This window comes from Clarias gariepinus, chromosome 18, assembly GCF_024256425.1.
Source record: "Clarias gariepinus isolate MV-2021 ecotype Netherlands chromosome 18, CGAR_prim_01v2, whole genome shotgun sequence".
In the NCBI taxonomy this organism is placed as follows: Eukaryota; Metazoa; Chordata; class Actinopteri; order Siluriformes; family Clariidae; genus Clarias; species Clarias gariepinus.
In genome coordinates, this window is record NC_071117.1 from 20,357,653 (window position 1) to 20,373,980 (window position 16,328).

Here is a 16,328-nt window from a genome sequence, read left to right on the forward strand (position 1 = left end):
ATGGACATTGTGAACGTTTTTTTTTTTAACATAAATGATCGTTGAAAGATATTGAAATAGACACTCAAAACATTTGTGTGAGGCTGCGGTGCCCTTTTGAGTGCAGTTACAATTTGCATTTACTCCAATCCCAACTCACAAACAGTACACAATCCGTGGAGCACGTGAAGGCACCACGACTGCCGCAAACCGGTTTGTGAACGCGGCGCTCGCTCGCTCGCTCGCGCGCGCTCCGGTTGGGCTCCAGAGGAGTTTTAGTATGTGGCGGCCGGAGAGAGGGGCGGAATCACAACAGCCCCACTGTGTGGATCACTTCACCAACAGTAGGAGCACAGGACGACGGAGCACAGCCGGAACATTCTCAGAGGTATGCGTTTTTATTCCTTTACTTATTATACTCTATATCTATCTTTTATCCCGAGTTTAGGAGGTGATGTCACTCCTGACGGATGACGCCGCGTCCCTTTGATCTGCCGCGTTTGTAATCAGGAAGTCAAATGTAGCTAATGGAGTGTTTAGGTGTATCTAAAGAGTGTGCGCGAGCTCGGGGCAGGAATCCTTCCAGGTAAGCACAAGGGCATCTGTGATGTGGAGTACAGTCAGGGCTTCACATGCATGCTCACTCTGATCATACTCAAGTATCAATTAATTATTACTGATCAATTACAAAGATAATTAAACCAGTCCTGAGTTAATAGACTTTTTTTTTAACCCCCACCATAACAGACCATCACTATAATCTCATGTTATTAGCTACACTACACTACATCCACTCTAGAGGCACTTTCATACAGTTTAGGTCAGTTTTAATGGTAGCCTGTGTTACAGTTCAGTATAGAAATAGAAAGCGAATGTGTGAATATACTGTAGAGGTTAATCTCTAATGATCTGAACTCTCTAGGAACCAGACTAAAAAGAAAACAGGCAGGGGTAGCTGATTGGTTAAGGTGTTGGACTGCAGTACGATTTGGAAGGTCCCTACCCCAGCACGGCCAAGTTGTCGCTGTTGGGCCCCTGAGCAAGGCCCTTAACCAACTGCTCAGATAAGAGTGGATAAGATAAGAGTGTCTGCCAAATGCTGTTTAAAAAATGATCCCTGTACAGGTCTGGTCAAAAAAAAAATGACACACTCGAAGCTTCCATTTCATCTTCAGCTTTGATTACAGGAAACACATCCCGGCCAGTTGATGAGTGAAAATGATCCCTCATGCTCCCAGGAAGAAGAAACAAACTCCATAGATGTGATACCTTCGGAACATTCAGGTCGTCAGCTGACTTCATTTTATTGCCACATAACGTTGCTGAGCCTAGACCTGACCAACCCCATGTTGGGTGCATCGCTTCATGCGCCTCCCTTCCTACCCTGATCCACCCTCGTTCTGGGGGATTTCATCGATCTGGATTTAGTTGTTTTCGTTGCTTGATGCAGCCCAATTATGGTGACTGTTTTTTTTTGTTTTGTTTTTTGCCAGGCAGTGTATATCAGTATGCTTCTGCAGTTGTACTATGCATGTTTTATTCATTCAGTCGAAGGTGGCACAGTCACGTACAGTACTGGTTAGCCTCGAACTTCTAAAGTCAGTGTTTGATTTCTGCCTCGGATCTGTGTGTGTGGAGTTCGCCTGTTTTCCCCATGCTTGTTGGGTTTCCTCCTAGTGCTCAAAGTCTCCTCCAGCCCCCCATGACCCTTAATACAGGATAAGTGGTATATAAGATGACTGAGTTAATTATTCATTTTATTATTGTTTACTATATCACTTATCCTGTGTATGGACATCGTATGCACACCAGAGGTAAGATTTGAACCCTGTAGGGGAAGCTCAGTACTAGCATATGTATATTAGTGCCTTACATAAAAAAAGTCACCTAAACAGTAGATTACATAATAAAACAGACATTAGGTGTATATCTTTCCTATCAGGTTACCACCCAACCAGAGTAGAATTCACACCCGTTGTGATGTTTAAATACCGAGCTGTCACACAACAGGATTTGTATTTAATTGTTTTTGTTTGAATAGCTCAGCACCTTGCCCCACCTATTTGAGCTCAGTTTAGTCACATGCGTTGTTGCAGGATGTTCGCAGAACCAGATGGAGCAACCCAGTGAGAATTCCAGGCCAGAGAAATAGTGTGAAAAAGTAAAAAAAGAAAAGCGTCTTACCCATAAATCTTTTTTTAGGCCAGTTTTTCAGCATTGTTGAGCTGTCTTGCTGATGGACACTTTATAACTGCTGTGATATAACAGGTTAATAAGTGTACCTGGTCTCATTCTGTCACTGTATCTGCCAGTTTTTACAGTATAACAATGGCATTATAGTTCGAGGAATGGTCCCTGCTATTTAACAATGTATATACAGTTTATATATAGGGTGTGTTCAAGACAAACAGGGACTTTTGATTACTTTTCATTCTCCCAGTGATTCACTAGTGCTTGGAAACCATCAAGATAGAACGTGTTCTCAGTACGCAGGAGCCATGATCGGTCTGAAACGCTGGCCTCCCAGGAACTCAGCTTGAAGTTATTAGCAGAACTCCTGTACGGTCCTAACCTCAGTCCAAGCCAGTGGTGACCTTAAACGGTTAAGGTTCTGGGTTACTCACCAAAAGGTCAGGAGTTCAATCTCCAGTATCACCAAGTTGCACTGTTGGGTCCCTCAGCAAGGCCTTTAACTCTATCTGCCCCGGGGGAAGGGGGCGCCTTATCCTGCCTGCTTCTGTACTCGGACCCCAGCTTCCTATCTGTGGTTTGCAGAAAAGAACATAATTTTACTGCGCTGTAATGTACATGTAACAAATAATTGAATATTCATCTTAATTTCCATATGTTTGGGCCATTAAAGGAGTTCCTGGGAAGCCAGCGTTTCAGCAGTGACGATGATATGAAGCAGGCAGTCCGATCATGGCTCCTGGCTGTACTGAGAAAACGTTCTAACTTAGTGAAACAGTGGGATAAGTGTGTTAGTGTAGCATGGGATTTATTGAAAAATAAAGACAATCAAAAGTCCTGGCTTGACTTAAACGTCCCCTTACAGTATACATGTTTTCATCAATTTTCATTCTGTTTCCAGGACTACATTCGAAACACAGATACATGCCATGCAGTGCTTCTGAGCACCACCAGTTCTCAACTCTGAAGTGACCGGCCAGCTGAATGCAGACCCTGTACGCTCTGCTGTGTTTGGGTCTGGTGGGGGCGCTGCAGCCGGCCGAGCACCTGCCCCGGAATGTCCTTCAGCGCAATCGTGGCAAACCGGTGCAATCGTCCGCCAGCGGGCACCGCTGGGTGGCCGAGAACTGCCGCCGCCTCTCCAGCCTTCTGCGGCAGAAGAACGCCGCCGTACGGAAGCTGGGGACGGCGGCTGCAGCGGTGGAACGCGACCAGACTCTATCGGATGCTGAGCGCCTCTTCCAGGTGCACACGCTCGAGGTGTTCCAGAAGGAGCTGAATGAGAGCGAGCGTTCCCTGTTCGAGGCTGTGCTGGGTCTTCAGCGTGTACTGAAGGGCGACTTTGGTGACGTGGCGAACATGAAGGAAAGCAGCCGCCAGAGGCTCGAGGCGCTCAGGGAGGCCGCCATTAAGGTGAGGCAAACTCGCAGTTGAAAGTCGAGACTTTTATTGAGTAATTCCTTTCAACCCCTGATGGCCTTCGGGTTACAGCAGCAATTTGTAGAGTAATAATATGCTTGGACGTCTAATACTTGGACTGTTTCAAAGATGGTTTCAGCCTGCTTTTCCCATCAATCAAAGAACTTTTAATGAAAATGCAAGTTTTTACTGTTGTCAAGGAGACGGGAAAACATTTGCACATAGTCACAATTTGCATCAGAAGCAGAAAGCAGCACTTTCGTTTAATTAAAACATCTGGATATGATTAGGGACCTAAAAAAAAAAAAAGTATGTGGGAAGTGATTGTAATTGGCAGTCCTGGTTTCCATGGTAGCACCAAAATGAGTGTTTGTTTCCCTGAGGTCATGGAGCTCTTTTTGAATGAAGAAGATCTCTTCTAATCAGCGAAGGACAACACACAATGTTTCTAGAGACAACATGAATTACTGATAACACTCTAGTGTTTTTGAATTACCGCCAGGTCGAGGTATAATGTTCATGAGGGTTCTTATTTGTATAGCAAGGGCGTAGTCACAAAACAGATTTACAGAAGTGTCAGTGCACAAGCCATGGCCAAAAGTTTTGACAGATATATTGTGTCAAATATATTATTATTATTAGTATAATATTAGTATATAGTAATTAAAAGCATTTCAGTCCAGTAAGCCATCCTGAGACCATTCATGTGTGGGGTCGCTTCTCAGCCAAAGGAGTGAGCTCACTCACAATTTTGTCTAAGAACACAGCCATGAATAAAGTATGGTGCAAAAACATTCTCCAAGAGTAACTTCTCCCAACCATCCAAGAACAGTTTGGTGATGAACAATGCCTTTTCCACCATGATGGAGCTCCTTGTCATACGGCAAAAGTGATAACTAAGTGGCTCAGGGAAAAAAACATTGGCATTTTGGGTCCATGGCCAGGAAACTCGCCAGATCTTAATCCCATTTAGAACTTACTCATTGAGAAACCCACAAAATCTGACTTCAAACTCCAAGTCTTGATTATGCAAGAATGAACTGTCGTCAGTCAGGATGTGGATTGATAGGAGGCCAGGGCGAATTGCAGAGGTCTTGAAAAAGAAGGTCAACACTGCAAATGTTGACTCTTTGCATAAACCTTAATGGAATTGTTAAATAAAAGTCTTTGACACTTATGAAATGCTTGTAATTATACTTCGGTATACCAGAGTAGTGGTGTAGTGGTTAGCACTGTCGCCTTGCACCTCCAGGGTCCGGGTTCGATTCCCGTCCAGGCTCGATTCCCATCTCTCTGTGCCTGGGGTTTGCCTGATCTCCCCGTGCTTGGTGGGTTTCCTGCGGGTACTTCGGTTTCCTTCCACAGTTCGAAGACCTGTAGGTTAGGTTAACTGGCGTTCCCAAATTGCCCGTAGTGTGTGAATGTGTGTGAGTGTGTGTGTATGTGTTTGCCCTGTGATTGATTGGCACCCTGTCCAGGATATATCCCGCCTCATGCCCTAAGCCTCCTGGGATAGGCTCCAGGTACCCGTGACCCTGAATACAGGATAAGCGGTATTGAAGATGAGTGAGTGAGTTATTCTCAAAACTTATTCTCAAAACCAAAGTTGCAGCTCTACAGTAGATCCCCAAAAAGCAATTAATGGAATGTGATGAAATGAAAGCCCATCCTCATGCGAGAGATCTTTCCTGACAGGAGGAGCAGGAGTACGTGGAGCTGGTCGCAGCCGAGAAGCACCAACAGGAGGCGCTGAAGTTGGCGCAGGAGCGGAACAAGACCCTGTCCATGCTGGACGAGATCCTGGAGGACGTTCGGAGGGCTGCCGACCGCCTGGAAGAGGAGATCGAGGATCACGTCTTTGACAACAACAAGCAGGTCAGAGTCTCTTCTGTACTGTATCCGATAAAAGACATCCCTCTTGGTTGGTTTTAATAACTTCTCTCGAAGTTAAAAAGAATTTTCTTTGCTTGGTCCTTGTTGCTTTTTTTGTTTTGATTCGTTATTGTCTTCAGATGAAGGGGGTCAATGTGGAGGCAGTCCTGAGAGTAGAGGAAGATGAAGAGGACAACAAGAGGAAGAATTTGTCGTGGCAAGGGGCAGAAGGTGGCCTGGGACTGAGTATGCTTATTGATTCACAGAACAACCAGTATGTGCTGACCAAACCCCGGGACTCCACCATTCCTCGCGCCGACCACCACTTCATTAAGGTCCGTCTCTGAACTCACTGCTCATGCCAGCTCTTCATGACCTGCCTTTATTATCTTATTTTTCCAACCAATTCCCATCCAGTAATTAGATTTGACCTGGCACCAAGCACAAAGGTTGAGGGGTAGGTCGTGTATGTGCCTCCTCCAAGGAAGGCACTTTTCAAAGTGTACGTTCCATCTCACAGGGGAACTAAATACTCAGAGGGAGAAACACTATCTGCCCTCTTCAAATGTCTGTCTGACCAACAGAGGAGAGAGAACGACCATTTTGTGAGAGTTTATATTGCTGTATGACTCAGAGACAGTAGTACTGATTGTAATTCAATAAGGGTTTAATTCATTCACTAAATTCTTATATATGACCCTGCTATATGTTTCCATAAAAACACCTTAAACACGGACTTGGGGAGTTAAAATGAATGAATAAAAGCATTACTTAACAGATAATAAAAGTATAATACAGTCCCGTTTGAAACGGCAAGGCGAATTTGTTTATTTTTATTAAGACACCATAGATTTCCTGGATTAAATCTAGATGTGTTAAACAACTTGTGACCCCTTCTGTTTAAACCCATTCTGCTTTCTAGTAATTGAATATCTTGGAAAACACAGGTGTTTTAATCCAGATGTGTGCTGTTGAAACGCTGAATAGCTCTGAAAGTCTACTCTTGGTTTCCGAGGGCAGATTTTTGCCTGTGAAGATTACTATTGTTGTTAAACAGGATGAACCAGAACAAAGACCAGAGAGCTGTCTGTGGGAGAAGAGCATTTCGAAGCTGACAAAAGAGGAAACATCAATCAAACAATTGCACAAGCATTAGGCATATCCAAAACCTAATGACAGAAACATTGTCGGGCATGTAAAGAAAAACCCAAAAACAACAGCCAGCAACCGCACAAATGATCTCCATGGGGCAGGGATGAAGGTATCACAATAATCCATGATTAAAGTGAGAACCCTCCCAAAACCAACAACAAGCTGCACAATGCTTCGGTTTGGTGATGTCGTGTGCATTGGCAGCTTATTGGAAGTCATTGCAAATGAGGGATGTGCAACCAAATATTATTAATTTTACTTTAAGACTATATTTGTTCGGGTGCTCTTCTGGCATGGTGGCTTAGCACTGCCGCCTTGCGCCCCTTAGGAACAGGGTTCGATCCAGGCGCCGGGGTCTGTGTGCATGTTCTCCATGTGCTTGGTGGGTTTCCTCCGGGTGCTCCGGTTTCCTCCCCCAGTCCAAAGACATGCAGAGTAGCCTCATTACAAGATTGATCTAGAGTGTTGACGGAAGGTTCCATCACGGTCGTAAGATAGGAATGGTACTGTAATCACAGAGGTTCCTAGATGGATGGATGTTCCAGTACTTTGGTTAAACGTTGAGTGGTTTGCCACCAAAGGTGCCATGTTCTAAGCTGTTCAACAAATCTGGATCGAAATATTAAGAACCACCCCTTCTGAAAAAACCATAAAGGAAAAGAGAGTATCTTTCAGTTTTAGATCTTTGATAAAATTATTTCCTAAATGTACTTGCCAATACTTCATTATTTATGAGGATTGATCTGGCTTTTGGAACTTTTTGGGTCGTTGCAGCACTTGCGTCCTAAAAGCGAGTTAGACATTTGTTCGTTCCCACAGGACCTGGTGTCAGTGGTGATGCTGTCTCTGCCCTGCGGCTGGCTCTGCACACTGGTCGGACTGCCTCCCATGTTTGGTTACATAGTGTGCGGGATTCTGCTAGGTCCCTCTGGGATTAACAGCATTAAAGTAAGTTACAAGCAATTGTTGTAGCGTTCTGCCTGCTTATCTCTAAAATAACGTATTGTACGTACAGTAGAGTACAGTGTATGCGTTCTCATTCTCAGTGTGTTTTCTGTTTGCCTGTGTCTCAAGTCCATGGTTCAAGTCGAGACGCTGGGGGAGTTGGGTGTGTTCTTTACACTCTTCGTGGTTGGCCTCGAGTTCTCTCCTGAGAGACTACACAAGGTAAAAATAAAAATCCATGTTTTATGATCTTATGTGTGGACACGCAAGCTCAGCAGAAATAAAATCACTTACCTTCACCAACTGCGGCACCTGGGCCAACTGGACCAAGATATATATTGAGTTTATTATAATATTGTAGATATTGTAGAATAAAATGTAAACTTCATCTAAAGACTTTGGCTTTGATTATGGTGCACAATGTGGAGGTCAGTTCATGTATAAAAATGATTCCTCATGCTCCTTTTTCACATCTTGAGTCCTGGAAAAATTTTAAGCCTGTCCCATGAGAGAAGAAAAAACTCTGTAGATGTGATATCCTGGTCATTCAGTACATTCAGGTCGTCACCTGATATGTGACATTTTATTGCCACATGAAACTGAACAACCCCAGATTACTGGATCATATACAGTGGACACTATGCCTGATAGGTGCATCACTTTATGTGCTTCCCTTCTTACCCTGATGCACCCATCGGTTTGTAATTAAGGTTTTTTTCTGATTAGTCTCATTAACAAGTGGATTCCGTACGCCAGACAGCTATTTAGGCCCAATACTGTGAGTTCTCGTCACACCGTTCGTGTAGAAAAGCTCTTAATTTCACTATTAATCATTGATGTTTCTATTCTATGATTTCTACTGTCTGTGATGCAACTTCCAATGTCCAAACGTTTAAGTGATCACCTTTTCCGACTTTTTTCCTCCATCACATTCCTCCCACAAAGTTGACAGTTTCACTTTTTCATGTTTAGGTAAGATTTTGCACTGTTCTTACCTAAATTCCAGTACAGTTAAACTTTGAATTGCTTTGAAAATTCGTTCCAGGAGCGTGCTTGTATATCAAAGCATTCATATATCAAAGCTAATTTCCCCCATAATAAATAATGGAAACTTAGATAATTCGTTCCATAACCCAAAAAATATTCATATAAAAATAGTTAATGCAAAATTTAAAGTGAAAACAGAAACACTGCTCTGTCAGGAACCTTCTTTAACAAGGAACCTCTCTAATGACATTTCGCGCGTTTGCACACATACACATACACACTTACGGAATCACTGCTTCCTGACAGAGTCAGAGACTGAAAGTCAGCGTACTGATTAGCTCATATTAATGCACTACATTCCAGACTTGATGGTTCTCAACTATACACCATATTTGTGCCTTACTGAAAATGTATGGTATGATTCAAGGAATGTAGAGAAACTGCACAAACATTAGAGTAAAGGAATTTAAAATATTCAGTATAAAGCGTTTACAACCTTGTTAGTATTGAAACCATAAAAACATTTTTGTCCATATATACTGTATGAGTACAAAATATCACTAAGTGCACATGTTTGTGTGTTAATGTCTGTAAAGTTCTTTTGTTTTCGTAGAGTGCTGTTTATGCACAAGGTTCAGTCGTGTAGATCTCACGCGTCTGCATTCCGCTTCTTAATGTCCCTGAAATTTAGCTTATTTCATTGTGACATTCTTTTGATCTGTCTCGCTCCTCAATCAACTTCAATTTTTCTTATCTGACATATTCGAGTTACGAATTTCCGCTGATACGAAATGGACCATGGTTCTACTTACAGTTTAATCACAGAAGTAGCTTACATGTATTGTATAAAAAAAAAATAGACACCGCAGAGCACCAGATACCAATATTTATGGTTATAAACAATATTTCAGTGTGTAAGTGAAGGTATAAAATATCCAGAGTCCAATATATTGGATGTGTGTATGAGAAATGAGAAATGAGTCGGCCTCACCAGTTTCAATGAATTAGTTCGGGAGCATGATGATTGAAAATGTCTGTCCTGTAAAGCTGTCCTGATGGGGAATAATCTAGTTTCGGAAAATCCCCAACAAAATAGTGGAAAATTGAGACAAAATGGCGTCAGTGATCCCCCTCACGGTTTAAAGGCGCAGAGACAACACTTACATTTCACTGTGAGATTCATTTCCTTAGGTGTGATTACAGTTTTTGGCCACATAAAGGCAGTGTGGGAAAAGGGGACAGATTTAGTCAAGTGGATTGGTATAATTTACTTTGTATATTCGTGTCAAAGGTGTATAAGACTCACTTTGTCGGACTTAAGAACAAATCGGACTTACAAACATACCCCTCATTAGTAAGTCAGAGACTACTTGTGCGAATTTTTTTTTTCTTGTGCATGATTTCTTTTGTGTCGTTCTTTTCTTCTGCAGGTCTGGAAGATCTCTGTTCAGGGCTCCAGCTACCTCAGCCTCCTGATGGTGGGGGCGGGGCTTATTTGGGGAAAGGTGTTTAGGCTCCACCCTGTTCAGACTGTGTTCATTTCCAGCTGTCTGTCTCTGTCCAGCACTCCTCTCGTGTCACGCTTCCTTTCTGGCGGGTCCAGAGGGGATAAGGAAGGTACGGGGACGCGCATGTGTGTGTGTGGGAAAAGCCAATGGAGAAATAAGATCTTTTTAAGATGTTTTGTGTGTGTGTGTGTGTGTAGGTGAACTGGACTATAGCAGTGTTTTATTGGGTATGCTGGTGATGCAGGATGTTCAGTTGAGCCTTTTCATCGCCATCATGCCAACACTTATTCAAGCAGGAAGTGGTGGAATGGACAGGTATAAACCTTTTCTTCCAAATCAGTTCACTCTATTCTGAAGAAACATGACCGGTCCATAACAAAATTATAATAAAAAGCAGCTACTTTGGCTGAAAGCCTAATTCAACAGGGATATTACAAAGAGAGAGTGAGAGAAAACATTTCCGTAAAATACCTGTTCTCAGATGAAATAAGATAAGATATATCTTTATTCGTCCCACAGTATAGAAATTTCTATGTTACAGCAGCAAATAAATATACAAATATAAAGTAGAGACAGTACAGTGTATAAATACAAAAGAAAAGAAACAATACAATAGTTACACTTGCAAAGAAATTGCGCTAGATAATATTGCACAATCAAAATAGTGTTATTGCCCAGTTGCTATTGCGCAAAAATGTTAAAAACAGTAATAACAGTATGCACATTCAGTATCACTCAGCGATTAAACCGTTTCGTACAGGATAGGGTGAGATTCGTTCTCCAGCGATGATTATAGCTCAGCATACAAGCATCCTCGTTTCCAGGGGAATCCCCAGGACTGATCCGGCCTTCCTTATCGTCCTAATCAAATAAGGCGATCAGACGAGCTAGTGTGCTCTGTAGGGTGTCCAGTCCCTTGTTCCACACACCAAGTAGTGCCCTTGATCAAGGGTTGCTAAGGGATTTTGGATTCAGCCTTTAAGTTAGTCTAGACGATTCAGAGGCATGACGTTATCAGGTGTGTTTTCACTTGACTGTGACTGGTTTTAAATGTGGGTTTTGGCAGACAGCTGCCCTCTCCGCTTTCCAGTACTGCAGACCATACAGACTACTTTCACCCATGGTGCCTTAGTGTAATTAACATACATATAGTTAAACCTCGCAATGCTTTTACGCTCTACATGACTACTTGTTACAACCTGTTCCACATAGTATTTGTGAATTTGTATTTACTTGAGTTATCTTTGTGCAATAAAATAATAAAAATAATTTTATGACCCTTCCGCAAAGAAAATATATTTCACTCTATATTAACTGTCAATATATTAAATGGTTTGGTTTTCTGATCTGCTGGTAAATTGAAAAGATTTTATAATGTTAATATTTCTCGATGCTACACTGACTGATACTAGCTAATAATTAACAGAAAAGAAAGATATGAATATTTAAAAATATATTCACAATATGCAGAATAATATACGTATTAATATATTACAATATATTCAAATATATTCAAATGTATATCATAATATATGTAATTTTATATTCAAAAATATACTTCATAATATATTGAATTTGAGTGAATATACTGTATCTATTTCTTTATATATTTTTTTACAATATGCTTATACTGTATGTTAATGTAGTTCATAAATAAAATGGACTTTATAGGCATTAATCAGAGCAAAAAAGTGTGTATAATTCTTAAGCAGGCATAAAGTTTCAATATTGTTTCAATAAAACAGAGTATAAATATAATTATTTGTGTTTTCAATGCACTATATATCCATATAATACATGGTCCATTTATATATTGCAGTACATTTTACATATATTTTTTCCATAAGGGGATGTTTTTTTTTTTTTTTGGATTTTTCCAATTTCCTAATTTAGTCGTTGCCAATTCCTCCCCGTCACTAGGGGGCTCCCACATTAAGGCTACTACTACCATTCAGCCGGGAGGGCCGAAGACTATCACGAACCGTGTGACAACAGCCGACCGCATCTTTTCAAACTGCTTGCTCAAGCACCATTGGGGGCGGAGTAACACACTCGGAGGAAAGCGCTAGCCGCTCCTTCCGCGTGCGCGAGCTCACAGACGCCCCTGATTGGCTGTAGAGCCGTGATTATTATGGGAGCACTAAGTACCTCTCATCCCTCCACTCTGAGAGAGCTCGGCCTCTCTCTGTGAGAGGAAAACAGCATCACCCGGGGTTCGAACCAGCGATCTACGGGTGATAGGGCGAGCGAGCACTTTACCACTGCGCCACTCGGAGGCCGTAAGGGGATCCCTATCATTTATTTGTGACCGAGTAAAATGTTAAATTTCATTGTGTGTGTGTGTGTGTACATGTGTGTGTACGTATATATTGTATATATATACAGTATATAATATGTGTATAAATGGATGGATAGATATATAGAGATGAATAGATGGATGGATATCTGGCTGTATGGTAGCATTCTTCGATTGGTTTCTCCTTCTCTGTTTCAGTGCTCTGATTGGAGGATTGCGTGTACTGGTTCTGCTGTCTCAGGTGGTCGTCTCCTTCGCTGTCGTGCTGCTGATCTGCTGGCTGCTCAGGTCTCATCTGATTGGTCCATTCTACAGAAAACTCCACGCTGAGAGTAAAGGGAACAAAGAGATTGTTGTGCTGGGAACCGCAGCCTTTGTATTCCTAATGCTGACAGTGAGTGTTCGTCAGGAGTCTGAGAAAAGGGTTGTTACACGATGCGAAGAAAGCTTTGATGATGTCCCAGTTGGAATAGACACATGCATTTCAACCATTGCCTTGGTTATCCTGAATCCATAATGAGCTATGGGAATATAACAATACAATAACTTTTTTTTTAGATAACAGATTTCCTGGACGTTTCCATGGAGTTAGGCTGTTTCCTTGCGGGAACGCTGCTCTCCTCACAGGGTCACATGGTTACCAGTGAGGTCATGAGCTGTATTGAGCCAATCAGGGACTTCCTGGCAATTATCTTCTTTGCATCTATTGGTGAGTGGGTTAATAGTCTATTGAGTCTAATTATCACTTATCATGCATAACACAGTGTTGGTGCTGATTTTATAACTTTATTTATGATTATGATTCAAGATTCAAATAACTTTATTAATCCCAGAAGGAAACTGCTTATTCTTAGTTACAGTTGCTTATGTTTTTTTCCGGGAGAAAAGGAAAAGAGTAATAAATTAGACAAGGAGGAGAAAAAAAAGTCAGTAAGACGGTAAAAACAGTAAATCCCTAGTTGCACGCTAAACATAATAAAATATACAGATATTGCACAAATTATATGATTAAATATCAGAAATTGCACTTGAAAAGTGATTATCATTTATTATAATTATATAATATATGTAATTATATAACTGATAGATAATTCTATATTATATAATCATATAATTATTAATAATAGTTTTACATATATAATTTATTTTATTATATATAATTGTAATTATAATTTTATATATAATACAGAACATGTGCCTGCCAAAGAAGTTTACGCAAAACTTCCCTTTTCAAAATTTGCTAATTTCAGCCATTTTGGTATGCACCCAAAAAAATGGGCATTTTTCAGCGTTATACCTTCTCACTTTAAACGATAATAATTGAAAAAGGAATTAATTCATATTCCTTTATAGGTATTGATACTAAAATTGGTGTAAGCCCTTAGAAGCATATTGTTGCTTAAATTAAAGCATTCCGTGCTATATTAAGAATTTTCCCCTTGCAAAAAAAAATAAATAAATCTCCGTAACCATGTAGTGTCCGTAACCATGTCGAATTCATGCTGCAATATCTTTACCATTTTGCATTTTAGAATAACCCTTTTTTATTTTTCAGGTTTATGTCTTTTTATGTGAAATCTAAATTGGCCGACTTTTATCTGAATGACAAGTTAAGATGATTGAAAGATTTGAATTTTAAAAAGTTCCATAAAAGGACATGAAATTATATTTCGAAAATTTGTTTTTTTTTTATCTGATAAAAGTATAAATGTGTATGTATATTTACAAAAAACACAAAGCATGAATAGGGAGATAAGGAGCATTAAGTATTATGGAAAATGGTGTTATATCCTGGTCCTATCTGAAAATTCACGTTTTACAGTACATTACATTCACAATACATTACTTTAATCACTTTTTTAAAGATAATTCCAGCAAGTAAAGAATTCTCCAAGCTGTAGGTATTCCAGATAGGAGGAAAAAGCTTCTTTAACTCTCAAAAAAATGTTTTTGTATGGTTTCTTACAGGGCTGCATGTCTTCCCGACATTCGTTCTATACGAGTTAACCATCCTACTGGTATTGACTCTGTCAGTGGTGATCATGAAGGTAATGTCGAACACATTTCTGCTATTTAAGGGGTTTTTGCATTCTGAGATGCATTCATTTTTCCCTCTCTCTCTCTTTCTCTCTCTCTCTCTTTCATTCCACATTTTCCTGCTAAGTTTGTCCTGGCAGTGTTGGTGCTGACGACAATCCTTCCCCTGGGAAACCGACACATCCGCTGGATCGTGTCAGCTGGCCTGGCCCAAGTCAGCGAGTTCTCTTTCGTCCTGGGCAGCCGAGCTCGCCGGGCTGGCATCATCTCAAGAGAGGTGAACCACCGCAAAGACCATTTTAATGCTGCTTTGTATCTAACTTTAACGTATAGAGATGTTGTAATAATCAGTAGTTGATGAGACTCCAAAAAATGTGCTTTAGTGATCGTAAACAGCTGGTATCATTCGAGGACATTTAGTTTCATGCTTACTAACTTCCTGAACCGTAATCAAAACCATTTTTTTTTGTCTCCTGCAGGTGTATCTTCTCGTACTGAGCGTCACTACGCTAAGTCTGCTGTTAGCACCCGTGCTATGGAGAGCCGCGACTCTTAAATGCATTCCTCGGGTTGAGAAGAAACCGTCCACCTGATGCACTCTCAGCATGAGGACACTTGGTCTTTTCTGACATGGTACATGGTGCATCGTTGGGCACCTTTTGGCTTTGACTCATCATCTTTGTGCTCCAAGCCCGTCTGGGACGAAAGGGACTGCGGTGTTTCACTTTCTAACGATGACCATATTTTAAAACCTCATTCATGAAGCATACTTAGCAAATGATGCAAAAGATCACAAGACTTGAATTTTTTATAGTCATGACTCTGAGCTTACTGTGTTTTAAGCTCTTGATTGCGTTAACTTTATTTAAACTGTATTTATTCATGTAAATTTCCAAGCTGAAGGCTGTTCTGCTCGTATACATAAGGAAGAGCCTAACCGTGCCTTGAAGTCAACAGACGTACCAAATAAACTTTGGCGGCAAAGTAGATACCAGTTTGTCCAGTTGCACCAGCCTTTGAAATCTTAGCAGATTCTTTTTTGTTTTCTTTTTGCATGTGTACACGTTTGCACATTCCTATTGACTGTTAAAAAGGTCAGCAGCTTTCTGGGCTGAAATCAACTTACTGTAGAAGCAGACGTGACGCGAAAAACAGCGAACGCATTCCGTGAGTGGCTGAGGTTAAAGTTCTCACCAATGATTTTTAGGGAACGTGAACGCTGAGATGAACACTTTTCAGATGAAGGAGCTGGCCGTGTTGTCTTGTTAAACTATGCGCTGTACTGTAGTAGAAATCAGAGTGAAGACTATATGAAACCATGCATATTAAAAGAAATTATGACTCATGACTTGCTGCACTGTTTATTGTCTTTGATTATAGTGTGTCTTTATCTTCACCGATCCGTCATCTATAATTCCAGGGCTGGGTTCTGATAGTTCGGACTGAATCATGTTCACGCGATTTGCAGACCATACATTGTTTTTTTTTCTTTTGTGAAATGTTCAGACACGCCTTTTAATTCAGTTGTTTTTTCCTGATTTTAATTTCCTTCTACCTTGTAAAACAATGCTGAAGGTGTCCAAAGTATGCAATAATCTCTTTTAAACTCTCGATATTGAGATGTTTCTGCTACTTACTGTATGCTCTTTATGTAAAGCCTTTATAACAGCTCTAATCTGAGGTCTAATTAAGAACAGAATGATTAGATGTAGAGTAGATTAAGTGAGCGAACAAATGGTTTGATCTGCAAACCGGGGAGAAGGTATAGCATATCTTCTGTGCCCAGGTGAATATGGAAACCAAGCACATTACACATTTTTTTTTTGTGTTATTCAATTTAAGCTAAGGGTCCCAGCTAGAAATTGCTTGCACCCTACGTTAGGGGTAGCTCAGTGGATAAGGCATCGGACTACTGATCAGAAGGTCCCGGGTTAAAACCCAAG

The 16,328-nt window shown here is 40.8% G+C and overlaps 1 protein-coding gene across 2 annotated transcripts in view; it reads left to right on the top strand.

The window, feature by feature from the left end:
* tmco3 (transmembrane and coiled-coil domains 3) overlaps positions 1–15,733 on the top strand; it is a 17,651-nt gene extending 1,918 nt beyond the window's left edge. Inside the window, exons 1-13 of one of the 2 annotated variants that reach the window (XM_053476876.1) lie at positions 200–367; positions 3,071–3,582; positions 5,284–5,463; positions 5,601–5,795; positions 7,432–7,560; positions 7,687–7,779; positions 9,975–10,161; positions 10,250–10,367; positions 12,547–12,742; positions 12,907–13,057; positions 14,317–14,396; positions 14,513–14,662; positions 14,865–15,733. In XM_053476876.1, coding sequence (XP_053332851.1) covers positions 3,154–3,582; positions 5,284–5,463; positions 5,601–5,795; positions 7,432–7,560; positions 7,687–7,779; positions 9,975–10,161; positions 10,250–10,367; positions 12,547–12,742; positions 12,907–13,057; positions 14,317–14,396; positions 14,513–14,662; positions 14,865–14,978 — 2,022 coding nt within the window. In that variant the 5' untranslated portion in view covers positions 200–367; positions 3,071–3,153 and the 3' untranslated portion in view covers positions 14,979–15,733. Of the gene's footprint in view, positions 1–199; positions 368–3,070; positions 3,583–5,283; positions 5,464–5,600; positions 5,796–7,431; positions 7,561–7,686; positions 7,780–9,974; positions 10,162–10,249; positions 10,368–12,546; positions 12,743–12,906; positions 13,058–14,316; positions 14,397–14,512; positions 14,663–14,864 lie in introns of those variants that run through there. The other variant, XM_053476877.1, reaches the window with a different exon arrangement.
* The last annotated feature ends 595 nt before the right edge of the window (positions 15,734–16,328 follow it).